The sequence below is a fragment of the Motacilla alba genome, chromosome 3, assembly GCF_015832195.1.
Source record: "Motacilla alba alba isolate MOTALB_02 chromosome 3, Motacilla_alba_V1.0_pri, whole genome shotgun sequence".
NCBI lineage: Eukaryota > Metazoa > Chordata > Aves > Passeriformes > Motacillidae > Motacilla > Motacilla alba.
Window position 1 is genome coordinate 70,045,521 of NC_052018.1, and position 20,928 is coordinate 70,066,448.

Genomic DNA, 20,928 nt, shown 5'->3' on the forward strand with positions numbered 1-20,928 from the left:
TTCTAGGAGAGTAGTTTGCCACCACTTTTGACATGCAGAGCTGTCGTGGTTTGAGAGGAAATGAGTTTTTGGGAGGTGGTAGTGGTCAAACCAATAGGTGCTCAGATGTGGATATTGGCACCTGGTTTGACCATTGAGGATATGGATCCGCCTCTGAGAACACAGGGGTTAAAAGCGAGGAGCTCCCAGGGGATCGTCCTCTTTTGGTTCCAGTCGGAGGAGAGTTCAGACCTCCCCTGCCCAGCTTCGGGCTGGGCGGGGGAGGGGAAAGCCATGCGGCCGAGGGAGGTGGGCCAGAGCCTTGGGTAGAGACGGGAGGCGATGGCTTGGACAAGAGTGAGTTCCCCACAGAGACGGAGGGGTGGAAGAACTCGGAGAGGCAGTGGGCAGCCCCCCTTTCTCAAAAGGGAGAGAGAGAGAGAGAGGTGCCAGTGCTACCTTGAAATTCGATAGCACTGGCCTGGCCGAGGAAGAGAAGGGGGGGGGCAATGGGTAGAGTGCCCAGCGGAGCCGGCGGAGCTAGCGTGGGAGTTCGAGATAAGCAGAGACTGTGATTTTAACCCTTCTGTGAGACGATGGAAAACCTTGCAAATGCTGATCCTCCGGGAGCTGAGGGAGGAGAGAAACGGATAAGAAGGAACGCGCAAGTGTGATGCAGAGTTGTGTAAGTGAAGAAGGACTGGGAGAAGTTGAGAGAATCCTAGGTGGAGGAGATGATGGAGTGGCTTTTGGCTGGACTTTTCTTGTATAGCCATGGATAGAACCTTTCCTGTAATACAGAGACTGCATTTTAGGGGGAGGCGGTGCCAAAGGAGTGATGTGAGCGGAGACGACAGGTGATGAAATGATGGTGAGACCCCTCGGCCCCAGGGGGTGAAATATTGGGGGGGACTGGTGTCCCGAAAAGGTGAGAGACTGTTGTTCTCTTCTGGAACTGGGCAAGGCATCCTTGAAAGGGGAAACCCTAAAAGCAGCTCTGGTCCATGTGCAGTGGTGAGAGCACTGAACATGGAAGGAAGAAGTCACGACGTGTAGTTGCTGAGTGACGGGGATTTACCTGTGGTAGCACAAGGGGGGGCTCTTCTCTCCTCGATGAAATGAGAAGTGATTGTCGGAAGGGTGGAGATGGACTGTGTTGATTATTTGAAGAGTGATGGACTGGATAAAGATCTAAGGTTTTGTGCTATTCTGTGAGAATTGAGTGGGGGGAGGAGAAATGTTTAAAAGGTTTTCCATTCTGCTCTGTGTGTTCATTTTATTGTAATTGTGTGATAATAAAGTTTTTTTCCTTGTTCACAAGTGGAGGCCTGCTTTGCTCTGTCTCTGATCGCATCTCACAGCGGACACCAGGGGAAGATGGGTTTTCATGGGGGCACTGGCATTGGGCCAGCGTCAAACCATGACAAGAGCTCAAAGTTTATTTTTCATGGGAATTGCAATCTCTCGAGGTGAATTTACACTTACTGGAAACCAGCTTGATTTTCCGAGTTAAGTTTTGGCTGCACCGGTACATTGAACTGCACAGGAGTTGTTGTTCTCTGCCCCAGTGCTGGTGACCTTCTAACAAGCCAACAGCAGGGAGCCAGCATCCAGGAATGCCTCTGACCTGAGGCAGACACAAGGCACTCAGGCAAACCTCTGGTACACTCTGATGAGGGCAGCGAACTGTTCAGCAACTTCTTTTGGCATAAATGGTTAGAACAAATATAGCAGGTGGGAAAACTGGGCATTTTGTGTATTACTGCTGCCTGATCTTGCCTTGTAATGCGCATGAAGAGTAGAGAGAGATTTTTTGGCACACAAGGATGGAACCTCACCCCCCAAGGGAGAGGCTCGCACCTGGGATGATATATCCATTATGCCTCCCGTGCTGGGCCAGGATGTGCTGAGCAGCCGCCACGGCTGGCAACGCTCACGAAGGCGGGTTATGACCCAAAGATGTAGAATATTTGACATGCACACACACGCGGCCAAACCAGTCAATCACACCGCGCTTTCGCCTCCCGCCGCCCCTCGTGGGCCCCGCCCGCCCCCGCCTGCGCAGCCGCCGTTCCTCCTCCGCCTCCCCCCGCGCGATGGAGGTGGTGCTGGCGGACGCGCTGCTGTCGCGCTGCGGGGACCGCGCCGCGCTGCTGCGGGCGCTCAGCGCGCCGCTCTCCGCCGAGCGGGCGGAGGCGCTGCGCCTGCTGCTGCAGCGCCTGGCGGCGGGCGGCCCGGCGGCGGCGGGCGAGGCGGAGGCGCTGCGGCGGGCGGCCTGGGAGGTGGCGCTGGAGCGGTGCCGGCCGCTGCTGCGGGGCGGGGAGGGCGCGGCGGGCGGCGGGGAGCGGGCGCGGGCGGCGCGGGGCGCGCTGCGGCACTGCGTGCAGCTCTGCGGGGCGCCGCTGGCGGCGCGCCTGGCCAAAGACGCGCTGGCCGAGCTGGCGGCGGGCGGCGGGGCGGCCGCGCAGGAGGCGGCCGTGGAGGCGCTGGTGGCGGCGGCGCCGCGGCTGGAGGAGCCGGAGCTGCTGTCGCGGTGCGCGGCGGCGGCGCTGGCGCTGGTGCGGGAGGAGGGCGAGGGCGAGGCGGCGGCGGCGCTGGTGGCCGGGCGGCTGCTGCCGGCGCTGGGCGCGAACGGAGCGGCGCTGCCGCGCGTCTGGGAGGGGCTGCTCGGCGCGGGCGGGGCGCCGCGGGCCGGGAGGGCGCTGCTGGCGCTGAGCGCCTTGGCGGACGCGCTGCTGCCGCGGGCCCCCGCGGGGCCGGGGCTGGACGCGCGGCTGTGCCCGCGGTTCTGGCGGCTGGTGCAGGAGGGCCTGACGGAGCGGGACGGGCTGTGCCGCAAGCGGGCCCGCTACCTGCTGAAGCGAGCGCTGGACCTGAGCGGCGGGCAGCGCGCCGAGCTGCGCTGCGCCCCGGACGGCGGACAAGGTACGGCCGGGAGGGCGGCGGGACGGGCGGCGCGGCCCGGCGTGCGGGGCCGAGAGGAACGCGTGTCCTGGGCTTTGTTCCTTAGAACCGAGTCTGTTTTGGTGGTCCGCTGAGAAGAACGAGCAGCTCCTGCAGTTTTGGGAAACTTACATTTTGATAATGGAAACTTTGGAAGGAAACCAGGTAGGAGCGCTGTAAAATTTCTGCCCATCCTGGACAGACGTGCTGCCTCGCTTGTGGCACGGGTGAATGTTTGTGTAGGGCAGAGTATTTCCAGTTTTGGTGACTGAGAATATCTAAGGTAGCGTTAACTGGAACACTTTTGTTTCATCTCGTAAATGCTTAAAACACAGTATGTGTCATTCATGAGGAGTAAATTCAGACCTCTTTTTCTGTCATTGGAATACATCTGGTTAATGCAGTGACAGAAACCTGGAGTGCAGGGAATTGCAAGACCAGGGAAACCAGCTTAGTGAAAAATCCCGTGATTGCATTTATTCGCCCCTCTTTGGCAGAGCAGACTCTGTCTGTATGGTAGAGTACCTTGGATTAAAATTTTGTGAATCCAGTGTACTCAGTAGAAATATTCCTGTTGACTTGAGACTTCTGTAATTGTATGGTACTGTGGTGTTAACTATTAGCAGTGTGCCCAGCTCCATGTGGTTATTTTGTGTTATTTGGACATGATTGTCCTGTAACTGAGATACTATTAATTTAAATGTTTCATTTTAGATGTGCTGTCAATACTTACTGACAACCATTCTGAGGAATAGAATGGTTATTAGTAAGTATTTTTCTTAAAATATGGTATCATTCAAGTTTTTTCAGTGCTAAACTGTGACTGAGTGTTGCATACCACAGGCTTTGCAGGTTTTTTAAAATGTACTTTTATTGTCAATTGCTATGTTAATGTAATTGATAGTAAATTCTAGTCTGAGTAGCTGACAGCTCCTGGGCTTGGGGTAGAAACTATTTATACCTGATTTGCATTTCAGATCCACGTCATAAAGCCAGTATTACCGAAACTAAACAGTTTATATGAGCTTGCCATATCAGGGGATAAAGGTAAGATGGAACTTTTTTCTACTTAATCTCTTAAATATTAATCAGTGAAGTTACACTTCTCTATTTTCTTCTTCTGTTTCAGTAGCAGCTTTCTGTATGTTTTGTTTCTCAATTTAGGTGTTTCCTAGATAGCTGTTCCAGTTTTTGTGGGTTTGCTTTCTACATAGGTTGTTTGGCAAACCTGGATTGGCAGTGGCCACTCTGCTCTGAGAAGAAATCCTACCATATATTTATCGCTTATTATATTGTCTTGAAATACTTTTTTTTTTTTTTCTGTCAGCAAATCCAAATAAATGGTCACTTCCCACTGTATTTTTCTTGACTTAAGATAATGTGAAAATAAAGCCAGATATTTTTGGGGCTGTAGGAGATAATTCACCAGCACAACTTTGTAAAGGACGAAAAAAACCCCACCTTAATTTGTTAGAAATGGGGAGAGGATAAATAAAATGAGTGCTGAGACAGTGTGTCTAGGGCATAGGAGCACATGTAATTAGGTAGTGCAAGATGTTAGAGTTTTGTAAAGTTGAAAGACTGTTGGTGGGAAACTTTTGTGGGTAAATGCATTCATATAAATAGAGTTGCAGGAAGAAGGATGTGGCACTTTTTAGTAATTTTAATTTGTAACTAATAAAGTAGAGAGTATCTTTGGAAAACTGTGATAATTTTAAAATTAGATTTAGCAAGGTGTTTTTATAAAACTGATAGCTATAGTCACCTTTTTGAAATGTGAATAGAGTATAACATTGAGCAGAATGTCAGTATGTTATGTGTTAGTGTGTCACTGTCATTTCCGTGTCAGTTCAGAAGAATTTCTTTTTTGTGAACAGGTTGTTGGCTGTTTCACCCATCCTGGCATGTGTGCATTTACAGACGAATGTTTGAGAGTGAGAATAAAACACTGACAAAGGAAGGAGTTCTTCATTTTCTGGAGCTTTATGAAACAAAGCATCTTCCAAATTCGCTTGTATTCTCAGAGGTAAGGGTGTTACTGTTGCTTGCCACAAGAAACAAACGTTCTAATATGTAACAGATCTTAACGCTAATTGCTTCAGTAGTTGGAATTGGACAGATTCTGTCTCTTGTAGCATATTCAGTATATTACTGTATCCATAAACCCCCCACAATATTTATTTATTTATATAAAATATTCTCTAGGTGGGAAGAAATATTAAAGCTTTAAGAAATATTAAAGCTTTAAGGGTTTTTTTTGTTACTGTCATGTGTATTGACTGTCCAGCCAGCCTATACTTTAGTAAGGGATGATCTACATTATACTACTCAAACTTCATAGGAGCATTCCCCTCAGAGGTTAACATTCCTGATTTATACAAATGAAGTCAGCCTCTTGATGAGTAACTTGAAATAGTCAACCTTACTATGCACCCTAAGTCTTTTTAGCTGTGTTGGCTCTTTGTCATTCTTCTATTTCATGTTTAAATCTGTTTTCTCTGTCTGTTTCCCAAAAGGATTTCTTATTTGCCTGCATCTTTTGCAATACTTGGTGAAATGTATTTAGTGGAAAAATCTCTTTTCTTGTTTAGTCTCCTGGTCCCCCTTCTCTTTAGTTTTTTCCTCTTTTTGCTTCTACTATTTACCACTAACAAGAGTATTCCGTGTTCTGGCTCTGTCCTATAAAGTCTGGTGAAATAAGTAGTTAGCTTCTATGTAACAGTGCCTTGGAGCTGTACATTTCACCATTGTTCTTGTTTCTTTTTTCAGTTTGTTATTGGACCACTAATGGATGCCCTCTCAGAAAGTTCCCTCTACAGCAGGTAAACCACTGGTTTAATTAATCATTATTTATTTAATTTCTTGATTGCTGTAAATGTGTTCTAATAATGCTGGCTTAAGTATGTTGGCGAAATCTTAGCTAAAGGAAAGCACATTAATAAAAAATGGTGTGGCTAAACTTACTGACAGGGAGAGTTTTTCAGGAAAGATGGGTGACTGTGAACAAATGAAGTATGGATCTAGTGACAAGACTTGATTGTTGCAATTTTCAGTGCTCCTTGGGCAAATTGATGGTCCCAGTCTTGATCTGGTGAGGGAAGCCCATGAAACAAAGAGTTCAGTGGATTAATATGTTCATTTTTGGGGGGATAAAACTGACTGTCAGTGGTGACAGTTTGGATTAGGTGATTATGGACAAAGTGTAGTCAAAATAGGTTGTTTCATCTAAACATGGCAGGACAAATGTGGGCTTTGCAGGCTCTTGCATCAGTTAAGCATTTCTCTTCTCAGTCTGCAGTATCTTTCCATGGGAATTCAGAAGGTGAAGCAAATGCCAAGTGTTTCAGTATGTTGGAGCTCTGTTGAAACAATACTTCATAATCTTAGTCTTCTCCCTTAGCTCTGTATTTCTGGTGAAGCATGTTGGCATTTTTGAATATACCAAGAATATACAAGGCTGCTGCAGTTAATATCAAGTTGAGGGAAAGCTATAGAATCTCTTGACTGATGCTTATCCTTAACAGCCAGGATCCTAAGACTTCTCATGAGGCATAGGTTGTCTCTCTTGGTTTCGTGGAGTGTCACTGAATGACATTTGGTTTTGTTTAGAGGCAATTCTAAACATTTGAAATCTGCTAGATTTTAGATTAAATCTGTTATCCTGAATTAAATCTGTAATCCTGAAGCTGTTACCATACCAGTTGTGTAACTAATGTTTTAAAACCCAACAGGACGCCAGGTCAATCAATAGGAGCCTGTCCTCCTTTGGGAATGAGGTTACAGAAGTTTTTGGCTACTTATCTCACTCTTCTTCCAGAAGAAGAAAAAGGTATGTTTCAGTTTCACCTTTATCTTTTTTTAAATAAAGAAACCAAATAAAAACTATGGAGATGCTTTTGGTATGTCATGTGAGTGTTCACTTGAGAGAAAAAAGGAATAGTTGTCCTGACAGTGGAGTTTCCAGAGAAGAGGTCTTCAGGGACTTTAAGGTATCTTGCAGTACAAAGCTGCAGAATTGTTCTAGGGGCAAAATGAAGCAGATTTGCTTTTTATTAATGGAAAATTAAAAAGCCCAAACAAGCTCCTAAGATTTGAACAGTACTTGGAGATTCTTTTTTCTTTATCTGCCAGACTTTTTTCGTCATGACTTGTGTAGTGACACATCCAAAAAGTCCAAGGGCTGAAACGGAATAAGGATTCTTTCATTGTGAGGTTGGGTGGAGGAAGATTTTTGAGACTGTTCCAAACTTTGATGCTAGTGTAGGCTAAAATGAAGGTGACCAGAAGTTAATACCTGGTCTAATTGGGCAAATCAGGGTAGAATCAGCTCTCTTCAGCACCCTTTGTGTACAGGTATATCCTGGTATATATTTGTAATGCCATACATGCCCTATTTCTCTGCCCTGTGCCAAGGCATGTATTTTATCACTAAACAGGGGTCTGTGGTTGGGAATCCTGAAATGGGGAGCCTGCTTCCACAAACTGTGGATGTGGTGGCTTGTTGAGAATTGCTCTGCCCATTCCAGTATCCATTTAACTGGTTGAATCACTATGGTCAGTCATATCACAAGCTCAATATCAACTCAAAAAAGGCATTGTTTACCCTCAAAACAATCGAGTTAAATTTCCATTCCTGGTGATTAGTGCAGATGATCAAAGTCAAAATTAGGTTTATTTCTGTTTGTCTCTGAATCCTATCACCTTAGTGGCAGACTTCTTTGGAATGTGATTTTTTAAAATTTAAATAATTAGGAAATTATTCTGTTGTCTTTCATTTAATTGTCAGAAATTACAGTAACACTCTTCTGCTGGAGTTCATATTATTTAAAAGCATTGGAGAGCACAAAATCACTCAGGGTTCTTTTGTTTACTTTTATTTTAAGGTAGCTTCCTGTTAAAATTTATTCAGAAGATGACAAGTAGGCACTGGTGTGCTGTTCCTATTTTGTTTCTTTCTATGGCTTTGGCATCCATCCCTGCATGTAAAGTACTTGGTGCTGAAGGACTTCATGCTTTAAGGTAAAATACGTACTGCATTGTGTTCTTGCAGCCTTCTTCCAAAGAAATGTGCTGACAGTCTGGAGAGTTAGAATTTGAATTATGTTTGTTACTTCTGAAGGGATGGTTGTGCATGGGAATATAAGGTTCTGTCTCCTCTATGTCAAATTTGCAGAGGAAAGCAATTCAAGAACCAGTGTATTTTTATCTCTGTATGAAGATAAAAAACACTGAGTTTTTGCATTTTAGATCTTCTTAGTTTCTCCTTTTTTAGAGTAATTTTTCCCTGGTCTTCCACAGTTCCTGGTTGATACATATCACACTTTCTTTGCTTCTAGTTACATTACAACATGGTTTAATAGCAATTGAGGCTATATCAGGGGACAGCCCACAATGCTGGAAACTGGAAGATTTCTAAATAAAAGTCTAGGTAAAAGTTCTTGGCCTCACTATGGACCTTAATCACACTGATACTTCCTAGGTGTCTGCTTTCACTTCCTAGAGCCACTAAAAATCAGTTGTCATTCCCGTTTAATCAAATTGGAGCATTTAAATAAAATCTTACTGGTGGTTGAAAAATATTGAATAGAAGCAGTTTACAAAGAGAAGAAAAAGATGTTGGATATTCCTTTGCTGATAAAAGATCACTGAAAGTTTCTTTCAGTTTTTTGCTTGAGTGAGATTTTGATGGGAAACATGGTAACTTGTTACAGATAGAAATGCTAATATTAAATTACCAGTCTGAACTGATGTAGTCATGGGGATTGTTCCTTTAGTTTTTGTTTTGTTCTTTCTTCTCCCCCTTTCTGTTTTTTTAGGTTTGTGCTCATCCAAGTTTTATTATCAGTTTTTGAAAGTACACATGACAGTAATCTTGGTTCTGGTGGGGCAGTATTTGTGCCACACTTAATAGAATATGTCAGTTACATGCAACCAAATGCATTTAAAATGGTTAATAGTTAGAAAATACATGAAAACGTTTACATTTTTAAGTGTGTGATTTATATAGTGTGTATTTTTCCTCTTTGCAGAGATGTCCTCCAGTGTACTATGATCACACATCAGATTTTGTTGCGTGGAGCTGCTCAGTGCTATCTTCTTCAAACAGCTATGCATTTGACAGATGTGGTCAGTTTGGGGTTCTGTGTTTTGTTTTATTTTTTGTTTTTTCTTTTTCCTTGATGTAATAGAAACACAGTGACACTTTTACAGGGCCAACAGTATTCAAAAATAGCTAAATACACTATTTATACTGATTTTGCTGGATTTGCAATTTTTTTAGTGACTATTTAAATTGTGCTGTGTAAGTATGGTGTGCTTCTTTTACCTTTGGTTTTCCATAAGAAATATTCTTTTTCATTAGTTTTTATTAGTTGATGTTTTATTGTAGGGTTTTCATGTGGGTTTTCATTATTGTAACAGGATATTGTTCCACATCTACTATATAAACTCAGGTTTTAACAAATAGAAACTGCATATACTTTCCTGTAGTTCCTAATAAAAAAAGTATTTGTGATACCAGAATGATAAAACTACCATTAGTGTTGAAATAGCAGGACTGATTCAGTAATCAAAGTATTCATGTTTTGTTTTATAGCTAGCTTTGTAAGTAAGTAGTCTTCCATGTTGTGTGCTATGGCTATAAACCTGTCTGAATTTCTCTTTAGAAGTGTAGAACTGGTACTTATAAGTGACTCTTAATCATTTACCTGCATTAATTTAAAAGGTGTCATCAGTGAATAGCACTATTCTTACAGTCATTCATTTATTTTCAGATTGACTTTAATACTTGGGTAAATTAAGTTTTGTTCCTTGGTACTGATAAGTTGGTCCCAAAGAGGCAGAAATGAGTCTGAATCACAAAAAGGAAAATGAATTTCTTTTACTGAAACTTGCCAGATAAAGGCAAACTTCTTGAGTTGTCATACAGGTATTGTTTGTTGTATATTATGTTGGCAGCTATTGTATCTTGATTGATTTCTTCAGGAGAAAGTGTCCTTCCCAGAAGTTTCAAGCTTTCTTCTGTCCCTTAGACCAGAGGAGTCCCTAAGGAGAGATACTTTGTTATGGACAGAGGTGAGAACTGAAGCTGGTTTTATGTTCATCAAGCCCATCACTGATAGAAATAAAAATATCACTGGCAGGATAATCTCAAAGGGAAAAATGTGCATACCATGTAGTGTGAGATTGAAAATTGTAAGTTTTCACAGGATATGTATTTTATGTTTTTGTAAGATGTAAAATGCTGTGAATAAATCTTCAAAGATGAAATAATTTTTAATGTAGTATATACTAGAGCCAGCTGATCATGTAGCCATCGCTTTTGGTTACTTGTACAGCCGTATAATGATAGAGTGATTTTTTGCATAGTGTCTTCTTGTCAAGTATACTGTACATTTCATCTCGCTCCATTCATTTTTGGCATACAAGCTGAAAAAAAAAAAGCAGCTAGTCTCACTAGATAACACTTGATTGGAAGAAACCCTTTTGACGTAAGGGAATTTCTACCAGTGTTGCTTAATTTTAGGAGTTGCTGTTTTTCTTACATTGGTACCATTGACTTTTTGGGGGTGTTCTGAGCTAGCCTCTGGAAGAACATTTTTCTGTGTGTAGTTCGAAGGGAATGTAGACTGCTAAGGCTCGAGGGGGCTCTGGTGAGCGCCTCTTGCAGAGTGTGGGTTTGCTGATTGAGAGTTTGTGTTTAGCAGCGCTCTGGTGTGCTGCAGTTCAAGCAGTGATGTCAGTGCACAGCTGCCAGACGTGCTCAAGGAGTAACAAACTGTTCTTCATTCAGCTTTGCAGTTGGTTGGAAGTGAATGACAGGTGCTTCAGGAAGTCTGCAACCTCTGATTTTGGACGTCAGGAGACATCATCATTATGTCAATATGTGCACAGTCTTGTGGGAGAGTACCTTAAGACACCTGCATCTGAAAGTAAGTTAAATGTGTATTAATAAAAACCATTTTAAAGAGAATTTAAAAATTTACAACATTCCCTTGGATTTTAGAAAAATGCCTTTTTTTTTTTTTTATATTGCACCTGTTCAAGTTCTATCCAACCTGTATATTCACAATTCTTAAGTTTGAACCTTATTTTTAATTCCATAAATAAAGTTTATATTTATTTCCTTTCCTCCATAAATTAAAGTCCTGCAGTATTAATTGAACATTAAGTCTTAATATTCCGTTTTAATGCTGCCCTGATGCTTGTCCATTAGATTTATTTTGTCACTCTTTTTATGGTGTCTGCAAATTCTGGAATGCAGGGTTCAGAGGAAAGCACAAGGAAGTGTGAACCCACACAGGTTCTGTCACCTTTCTCAGTAGAGCTTTGTAAAATGACTAGGCATTTTTATAGAGGGAAAAGGGCCTTCCTTGTTCACTGCCATGTTTTGAATTATTTACAATGTCAGCTTAGTGTCTTCTTTCAGACACATTGAAAACAATGGCAAATTGATTTTTTAAAATACTTCAACTTTTGTGAGGCATTTGCGGTCATAGTGAATTTTATATAGTTTTACATCGTCAAAAAGTCAAAACTGAACACTTTAAAGTACTATATGTACAGGAGATAAAAAAGCTAGGTCAGAATTTGCTGATCAAAAATAGCTTCAGAAACTTTCTGCCGACCAGAAAACTTGACTGGATTGTCTTACTGTTAGAGAAGTAGTAAGCAAATTCTCTCTGTTGGTGCTTCAGGGTAAATTTGCTGAAAATATTAGCAGACCTTCTTCCTGACATGTTTGTTTAGTCCTTGGTCTATATTATCTGCAATTCCATGGCAAGCATCTGCATTTCACTAGTAAAAAGTAATGTTTGTAATTCTGGTTTTATATATACTTAATAAGAAGATCTTTAGAGGGAGGGAAAAAAAGAATCACGTCCAGCTGCTTGAATTGGACCTCCCAAGTGTGTTTTGTTTTCTAAATTCCCAAAGCCAGCAACATACCAGTTAAAAAAACCCTGAAACCAACTTACATACTGCTATTTAAGGATCACTTTGTAAGTATGATGATGAAGTTCTGTATAAAAGATTGATAAAAAGAGAAACTTAATTTTTTTTATAATTTCCTCTTTACAGAATAGTTCTGGTTCTTTGTGTGGTTAGTTCTGTGGTCAAAATCACAGCTGATGTTTCAGATGAAGCATAGTGGAATTATGTTCTTCATTAAATTAATTTGAATATGCTAATGTATTTTTTAAAGTAATGGAAAAGTCTGTTGTGAGCTGCTGCTTAACATATTGCCTAAAATTTATTTGAGCATAAAGACCAATAGAGTTAAATTTATATCTAGATTAAAAAAGCCAAAAATTAGTAGTAGTACTTATGTTAGCATTGTTTTTTCTACTATTAATTTATTAAATTAAAATAAATTACAAACCCAGAAGTTTTAGAAGTTAATGCAAAGGTATTTTTTAGTTACTGTGGAAACCTTAAAATATCTTTAATCAGGAGAAAATTGCTTTATGCCTGACTGGTTTGAAGCTAAGCTTGTCTCAACAATGATTCTGTTGGCTGCTGACGTGGAGCAGATGAAGAATAAATACAGGTAAGTATGAAATACCTTGTTTTATGTTTCTGTCTTTTTCAATCCCCTCACTCCTGAAGGATCCAGAGAAGCCTGATGAAGTTGGGAAGCTGTCCTCTTTTCTCTGTAGACTTTCGATCAGCCTGGTCATTCCTTAGGCCTTGTCCAACTGTTGCTGCAGACATACTGGGTAACATTCTAAAGATACTTAAGTGTCTTGGAAACGTGTCCTATTTATTTCCATAAGTAACTTCAGCACTTAAGGCAGATACTCAGAAGAAGACTTTGTTTTTAATTTTTGTTTTTGTGTAGTGGAAAAAGCAACATAGAGTGGATTGAACTAGAGGCTTTCTTGAACCCTCTTCTGGATGTCTTGATGAAACTTGGCAGTAATGCTTACATACCAACACTGAAAACAGATAAAAGCCTTCAGCTTCTCTTGAAGTTATTGCAGACCCGTTCGTTAAAATGTTCCAATACGCAAGATGGTTAGTGACATCTTCAGTCTACTGTGTCTTCTGTTCATATTACAGTCTTAACTGCAGCTAAGCTACTTCACTGTTTCCTATAGTGTCAAACTAATAGTAGCCTAGAGGTGGTAAATGTAAAAGTTGGCAATCTGGCATGTGTGTTATAAAACTTGAGCTGTGGGTCCAATCTTACAGGTGTCCTAAGGACTGGGAATTGAGAATGTGGAAGCCTTCTGAGAAAGCAGTTGTTATCCATTAAGATTAGATTATCAGTTAAAATTTGAAGAGTGTGACTGTATTGCAAATGTTTATAGGCAAATGAATGGATTCCATTAATCGTTTAGACACTTCAGAAAGAAGTAACTACAGAAACCCAGCCTAACCTGCTCAGATGCCACAGGTTCAGCCAGAGTCTTCCCCAAGTCCATAAAGTGATCCTGCTGGACATCGTGTTTCGCTGAGTTGGCTGGTAGGCTGAGAGGTGCTCTCTGAAATACAAGCCTCGTGATCTGTCTGTCTGGGAGTGTTGCCCCCCCACAGATGGAGCACTTTAACTTGTAGACCTTTCAGGAGAGTTTTAACAAAAACTATGGAGTCCTTACTACTCCTTTTGAGAGAACTTGATCTGTTTGTAACCAGAATAGACCTGAATGTTTTTCCTGAGAGCAAATGAAAAATTGCAGTATTATTTTCATTGAATTGGGATGCTGAATGGGAATAGGAGGGATCTTGGTGTTTGGTTTCTGCTCTCCCAGATTATTTTGGGATTTTTTTTCAGGGTGTTTATAACGTGGAATAGAAGAGTAGTTTTGGAGTGGGGAGGTTCCATATCTAGGCTCTTATTTGTAACAAAAATAGTTTCAGGTTGTATGTCCAGGTTTCATATACGTGTCTAAATGCAGTCCCAAAATAAATGCCCACCCTCATTTTAACAAGCGCTGTGTGCATTCAACCCCCTGCCCCCTTAAATTTTAGCAGTTTGTGTTAAATACTGGGCACTGATTATGCAGGCTGTTAAAATTGATGTTGGGCCATGGTCTGTGACTGGTGAAGTGGGTTCCTCGAAATGAACTAAACTGGAAGAAGTGTCCACTAAGCAACCACTGTGCATTCAGCCTACAGCACAAGAACAGACCAAGCCTGAAACAGAACCCTACAAAACACGTGCAAGCGCATGCTAGTTTTTTAGTCTCAATAGTAATTAAGTTCCTTGTGCCTTATTTCTTGTGCTTGCTAATGTACCTGCAATGGATTGCTCCTGCTGTGGGAATTTTGACACCTGACGTGGCATATTGAGCTCTGCTAACAGAGTTCCAAAGGTAGGGCAAGGCTGAGCACTGCAGTGTCCCCATCCTTTTGAAGGTCCCTAGAGGTGCTCCAGTGCAGCCCATCACCAGTCTTTTGACAGGCTTTCTGAATTGCATTGCAGTTTTACATTAAGTAAGGATTGCTTTTCTTAAAATTATTTTCTACAGTGTTTTTGTGCTTCTTCCTTCTGCACAGGAGAACTGAGTAATAATTTTTTTTTCTGCAGCTGTGGATTGACTGAGGTGTGGGATGGGAAGATTAATGCTGTGTAATACTGAAGTTAGGTTTCTGTGTTAGTGATGTAACCTAATGAAGTTAGGTTTCTGTGTTAGTGATTAAATGGAGGTGAAAAGTCCTGTTTGTCAAATGGAAAACAGTGAAATGGTAGGGAGTAATAAAGGAATTTAACCTTGTAAAACAAAAAAATAATAACAAGTGGGAAGTGCTTTATTTAAGAATATTTTAATGGGGATAGACATGCCTGAAATGCATGCTGAAATCATCAGCATTCTTCTACAGTTCTTGCTGTCTAAACTGTTGTTAGATTTCATTATTTTAAAAAGTAAGATTTGGTAATTATTATCTTTTGCTAGTGTCACAGAGCCACTGGTAATGAATTGGGGTTTGTGTCCAACATGCTTATCCGAAGACTTTATGTATATAAAGTGCAGAAGATGTTCTAGTGATTTGAGACTCATGATGAAGCATGATGATAATATGACATAACTGAACTGTTGGTTCTAAACAATCTAAGCATTAGAAATGTAGTCCAATGAGCCATTTTAGTAGGGAATGTTGAAAGTAAGTACAATATGGATTTGGAACTTCTGGAAATATTTCCCTTTGTATTTTTACTTTTTGAAGGCCTTCCATTTCATAATAGTTTCGCTGCATGAAGTGCTACTTAGGGTCAACTCCAGAAAGAAACAACAGCTGTAGCCTGTGGGTAATTCCCCTAAACACTGAAACTAATGACTGGTATTTTTAAAACAAGGTGGCCATGCAGGTTATTTTACTCTGTTTTCATACTGAGATGTTACTTCCTTGGCTTTCAGCTAGCCCTTACCCTTGAAACACAGACTGCAGTGTGTTTGTGGTTAAATATGTTTTACAAGAGTGACCTACCTCCCTTGTGTATAAACTTGTGTCTTTGTTTGTGAAATGCTATGTACATGTGGTGTACTTGGTAGCCTAGCCTTTTCTTGCGGACAATACCGCATGTCATAATTTTGTATTTTCATTTGCAGTGTCGAGCCTGGAAGCTACTGGGCTAAAGTCTTGTAAGATTACAATATTTCCAAAGATGAATTTTTCCTAAAAATCAAAAAACCAGACCAACAACCAGCAAGCCCCCAAAACCAGTATTTAAGTCTATAAATATTAGGAATGGAAAAGTATATTTTTCTCACATAAAGTTTATCGCTGCATATGAAAGCTTTTGGTATTTATATTAAAGACTAATTTCAATAATAAGCTGTTTGTGCGGAGGGTTAGGAGTAGGACAAAAGTGTGCATTAAAAGTTTGGAAAGTTGGACTGTGGTCTTCTGGATTTGTGTGAGTTTTGGTTCGCTAATACATTGTGAATCTCAGGAAATAATATAATCTGGTTTGCTTCTTTCAGCCTTATGGTTATGAAAGAGTACAGAGGTGTTACAAGTTATTTTTAGGTTTTTGAGTACTGTTACTGTGTAACTTTGTAACATAAGTAAACCTGCATGATAGAGTAAGATTCTTAAGGGAATTGTATTTCTGTATATATACTTTTTTTTTCCCTCCACACAGATGAAGTACTGTTCTTTATCTGGAAATCTCTTGTGACACCTGTGGAGAGTATTCTTGAATTTGTTCTCCGACGGCTTACTACCAATGAGTTAAGCACTGTAAGTAATGATTATGAGACATCCTTTGGTGTGTTTTTTGCTTGTTAGTTTGATTTGCCAGTGTCCCTAAAGTTCATATAAAATCTTTGAACACCTAGAAAGTCAATTTGCAGAGAAACACTTCTGTTAACTTTTTTAAATGGGTGCAGTAAGAAGGAAAAAAGAAGTGTCTTTACAAGTAGTGTTTAGTGTCTGTAGCCTGCATTTCTTGTTTCTTCCTAATCTAAAGAAATCATATAATAAGAAATCCTGAGTATCATGTACTGCTTAACATCTATTAGTTTAGCTGTGGATGTAAGTTGTTAGGCGTTTGGAGGCTTTTAGTACTCGGTCTGGTTATCATCTTACTTGATTATCTTAAACTGTTTGCTCATTGCTGTGCCCAGTGTTTTCCAAGTTTCTACCCCAAAGAAACCTGAGACTTTTTAAGCAAATCAAAGGAGTTACATCAATAGAATGGCATCTGAAAGTCAGTTTTTAAGATTTAGAATTTAATAACCTTCCCCAAACAAACCCCAAAAGTAAAAGTTCTTCAATTGCAATGACAGTTGTAGTTTTCCTTCTGCTGTCATTGTTACCAGTAGTTTTCTTTCTGATTTTCAGTATAATTTTCTCCCTCTTACTGATTTGGATTGCGTTTGTTTCCTCACTTTTAGGTTGGCGACTTGGATCGTTGTGATCTGTACTTGGCATTAATTCCAGACATAATGAATTTGTGCTTGAAAGTCAACTTGAAGAAAATGTCATCTATCAAGAATTTCATTTCATCCCTGATAAATGCATCTATTCGTAATCTTCAGGAGGGAAATTCTGAAAAGGTAATTCAACATTGTTTACAGCAATGAATATTAATATAAAACCAGCCAAAAAGTAGCAGTTAAAATATTATTTAGATTCTGCATTAATAATGATATAGACATACTATAAGCATAAGCTGACATACAATTATTTATTTCTATTGTGATGTTTATAATGCATAATATTATATATAATGTGAAGTTAAATAATAGTTTGTGTGAATGGGTATGTGCATATATATTCCCTTACACATGTCTTTACTTGGCAGTGTAATATGAATGTATAATATTTGTAGCTAAGATTTTTAGTACTTCGGTTTTTTTATATTGCATTATTTAGAAGTCTATATAGCTCATGAACAATGTACTCAAAGTTTTTTTTTTTCCTCAAATATGAACCAATCTTACTGATCAAGTAACTATTAAATGAAAATATCTTTTGTGTTGTTTGACTTCAAACCTGGAACATACAGAGAAAAAGAAGCTCCAGAACCCAGCATTGCTTTGGCATTTTTATATCGTTATATTGCTTGTCCCATAGTTCTGTGTGTTAGGCTACTATATCTGAAATAGATACATTTTCAAAAGGTAAAGAAACATTAATAACTTCCATGACAAAAAGGAAATTTAAATTAAGATTTGTTTGGCAATATAAACTTTGGTCTTATTATTTGGTATTATTGTCTTGTTCAAGAACAGTTAATAACACCTTAAAAGATTGTAAGTATTTGATTAGCTAGGTTTGTGTTTTAAGGGAACAAAGAACAATACTTAATTAATTTTATGTTTTTCCTTCATTTATGTGAATGATATACTTTTTCCAGTAGTTTCAAAGTAAACTTTTTCTGGGTCAAACTTAGTGTTCACTGTGGGCCTTTACCAACTTATTTTGAATTTGGGGGAGTTATATTTTCATGATGGTTTCTTCAGCTGCACATAAAGTACCTCTTCAGTTTCAGAAGAAAGAAGAAAATGCTGAATAATTACAAATGAAAAAAGTCTTTCCTGTTCTCTATACAGCCAAATGTAACTTGGAGATATTTAAATAACATCAAGATTTTCTTACTATACAGGCATTATATGCTTCTTGGTTTTTATTTAATGAGACTTTCCATTTCATGCCTCTTTTGAATATATGTGTTTATCACACAAAATAACCATGGCATAGTTGTGATCTTTTAGGAGCTTGGAGCAGCTAGGATGTCATGTTCCAAATTTCAGCTGTAGTGTTGGGTTTCTGATTAACTGGACCCACATCTTTTCTTCTGCTTGCTCTCCAGCAATGTGTGTGATCTGGCAAGATAGGAGTATTCCATCACAGCCATGCTGCCTGCATTTCTTGCCCAAGTGGCTGTAATTTGGAATATTTATGCCTCTGTCAGTGCTTGTAACTTGTGAGCTTTTGTGCTGATCCAGCCCAAGCCAAGCTGCCTTAGGCTCAGGGGAAGAAAATACAGAAGTAGAAGGATGCAGAGTTGCCACCTTATGATGTCTGTGGTGATGCCAAGAGGAGGATTATAAAAAGTATGTTATTGGTAGGTTATTTGTATTGTATGAGAAGTTGGTGTGTGTTTGTTCATGTATGATTTGGTTTTACTTAGGAGCTGAAGCTTAAGGAACAGATTAGAAAAGTCACTAGCATGGCTTCACTGGCAGCTGTATGTGAGATAATGGATGGAGAGCTGGAAGCACACCTGGAATCTCTGCCTTCTGTGGATGCTCTGAAGAAATTAATTTCCTTTTCTCAATTCAATGAAGTATTAAAGAAGCCATCTTACATTGAAGAAAAAAATAGGTATGTCTGCTAAAGCTTCAGTAATTCTCTAGAACAAACTTGATTAATATGAAGCAGTAGTTAAGATGTTGGCTTTTCCTGTTCTTTGACAACTTCTTGCCAAGATAAAAAGGAAGAATTCTTTACACAAACTGTTCACTCAGTTGCTCCTTTGTTTTAACATCCAGGTTTTGGAACATTAAAGCAGCCATAATTGATCAGATCAAAGGTTCTTTTGTTAAGTCCTCTAGTTCTGTGAAGCCAGAGCTAGCTATGAACACTGCTTACCCTTAGGCCAGATTAAATATATGTACACCGCAGAAAGCCATGACAAGTACACAATCAAGTTCAAATGTAAATTATTTACTGTTGGAAGGGAAACCCAGAGGAAGCCAGAGAGCCAAAACCCAAATACTTGGGTAACAAAAAAACACAGCCAGCGCATAGTGATGTTTCCACTGGATACTGTCACAGGGGTTTGACTAATGAGACTGACCAAGCCCCATAATTGATTTTCTCTTTTAAAAACCACTTCATTTTTAGATTTCTTTTCCATGTACTTGTCCACACTTGCCTTGAACTGTATAAATCTTAGCACCTTGAAGTAGTGAAGTGAGTTTGTACAGTTAAGCACTTCCTGGTGGAGTAGCAATGTGCAGGATAAACTTAACACAATATTTATTTAAGAAAAGTTGTTTTTTTTCACAGCTTATGCGAAGAAATGCCATCTCAAGGATGGGGGAAGATTGTTGCACGCTATGTTCGTGACCAGTGGATTTGCCTCCGTTTTGTTTTAAATTCATTTGCAACACTGGCTCAAGGGAATGAAGAAACTTCAGTAATGTCACTGTCCGCATCTGAAAGGTCAAAAGAAATTCTACAGTCTGCATTGGAAGCCCTATCTATTCTTCCTTCAGACCAAGTTTCACCTGTGTTTGACTGCATGAAAGTCCTTGTTCCCAAGGTAAAATATTAACCTGCACAGTATTAATCGTTTTTTTGAGTGATTTTTTTTGTTAAATGTAACACTTTTTATCTCTTTATTTACAGCTTCTGGACTCATCAGAGGCTCTCTGCATAGAAGCATTTGATTTGGCTTGGAAAATTATATCCTCTTTGAGCAACACACAGCTAATATTTTGGGCCAATCTAAAAGCTTTTGTTCAGTTCATCTTTGATACTGAGGTTCTAGCTGTTGCTGCAAGTGCAAAAGGTCAAGCATATACCAAAATAAAAGAGGTCAGTTTCAAGAAATTCTTCTTTTTTTGAGAAGGGAACATAAATTTTGTGTGGATGTAAAAATGTATTTTATGCTTTATTTTCCCTTCAGCTGTTGTTGTGAATTTTTCATTTCTGAAAAGGCCCAGGTTTGAGAGTGTTAAGATAAAAGACCTGAGAATAAGATTGAAGATTAAGCAAATATATTGTTTCATCTTGCAGCCGTAAAATTCGTTTTTTTCATTTATTTTATTTTTATATAAAAAGAAAATTCCTCTTCCTCTTGACTATTTTGTATTTGATTTGATACCTGCACTCTCATAAACTATTAATATTCTAGGAAAATGATGCCTTTTTCTAATAGTTTATTCTTTTTTAGATGAAAAGTTAGAACAGTTCAAAATTTTGTAGATGCTATTGAATAAAGCATTTTTACTGCTTCTTTAAAGGCTTCATTTCCTCTGATGGTCCGTCCAGGTGTAGAAAACAAAACACACACAGTCACCTTAGAGTTCAGTTTAATACTGCGTGGTAAGCCTGCTTCCAGAGTTAAGAAGAAAAATACAATCTTTGTTCTTCTTTTGTAAGATTTATGGAGCTGCCAGAACTCCAAGAGTTCTTGCATGCGTCGTGTGTTCTTTTTTTTGATTAAGTCCAGAAAACTGTATTCAGTACTGGGATGTTGGTTCCTATTGGCTTTATACAATGCAAAGTCGTTAGCTATTTCTTTCTGCATAATCTTTCCTGGGGATTTTTTTTCTTTTTCCTTTTTTTTTCCCCCTCTAAGCATTAATTAAATATTTGTGCAGAACAGTCCACAGTGAGTGCAAGACTTTAACTGGGGCAGTAATACATTGTGAATTATCTAGCAGTATATTTGTCTGCTTAGATTTAGAACCACATGTGCTGCTTTGCCCAAAAATCACACTGGGAGGGGTTGCACTTTTCCTTTGAAGTCACCATAAGTAGCCCTGTCCTGGTGTCACACTCTAACTGTAAGTCAAAGCAAATGTCTCAAATTTATTTTCAGCC

At 39.7% G+C, this 20,928-nt stretch overlaps 1 protein-coding gene across 1 annotated transcript in view; it reads left to right on the forward strand.

Annotated features, from left to right (window-relative positions):
• The first annotated feature begins 2,061 nt into the window (after nucleotides 1-2,061).
• TARBP1 (TAR (HIV-1) RNA binding protein 1) overlaps nucleotides 2,062-20,928 on the forward strand; it is a 32,115-nt gene continuing 13,248 nt past the window's right edge. The window contains exons 1-17 of the mRNA XM_038132626.1: nucleotides 2,062-2,904; nucleotides 2,990-3,087; nucleotides 3,900-3,969; nucleotides 4,800-4,948; nucleotides 5,692-5,744; nucleotides 6,654-6,751; nucleotides 7,806-7,941; nucleotides 8,952-9,048; nucleotides 9,907-9,996; nucleotides 10,715-10,853; nucleotides 12,373-12,469; nucleotides 12,761-12,936; nucleotides 16,010-16,107; nucleotides 16,764-16,925; nucleotides 18,506-18,699; nucleotides 19,387-19,642; nucleotides 19,729-19,917. Of these exons, the coding sequence (XP_037988554.1) occupies nucleotides 2,076-2,904; nucleotides 2,990-3,087; nucleotides 3,900-3,969; nucleotides 4,800-4,948; nucleotides 5,692-5,744; nucleotides 6,654-6,751; nucleotides 7,806-7,941; nucleotides 8,952-9,048; nucleotides 9,907-9,996; nucleotides 10,715-10,853; nucleotides 12,373-12,469; nucleotides 12,761-12,936; nucleotides 16,010-16,107; nucleotides 16,764-16,925; nucleotides 18,506-18,699; nucleotides 19,387-19,642; nucleotides 19,729-19,917 (2,931 nt within the window). The 5' untranslated portion in view covers nucleotides 2,062-2,075. The remainder of the gene's footprint in view (nucleotides 2,905-2,989; nucleotides 3,088-3,899; nucleotides 3,970-4,799; nucleotides 4,949-5,691; nucleotides 5,745-6,653; nucleotides 6,752-7,805; nucleotides 7,942-8,951; nucleotides 9,049-9,906; nucleotides 9,997-10,714; nucleotides 10,854-12,372; nucleotides 12,470-12,760; nucleotides 12,937-16,009; nucleotides 16,108-16,763; nucleotides 16,926-18,505; nucleotides 18,700-19,386; nucleotides 19,643-19,728; nucleotides 19,918-20,928) is intronic.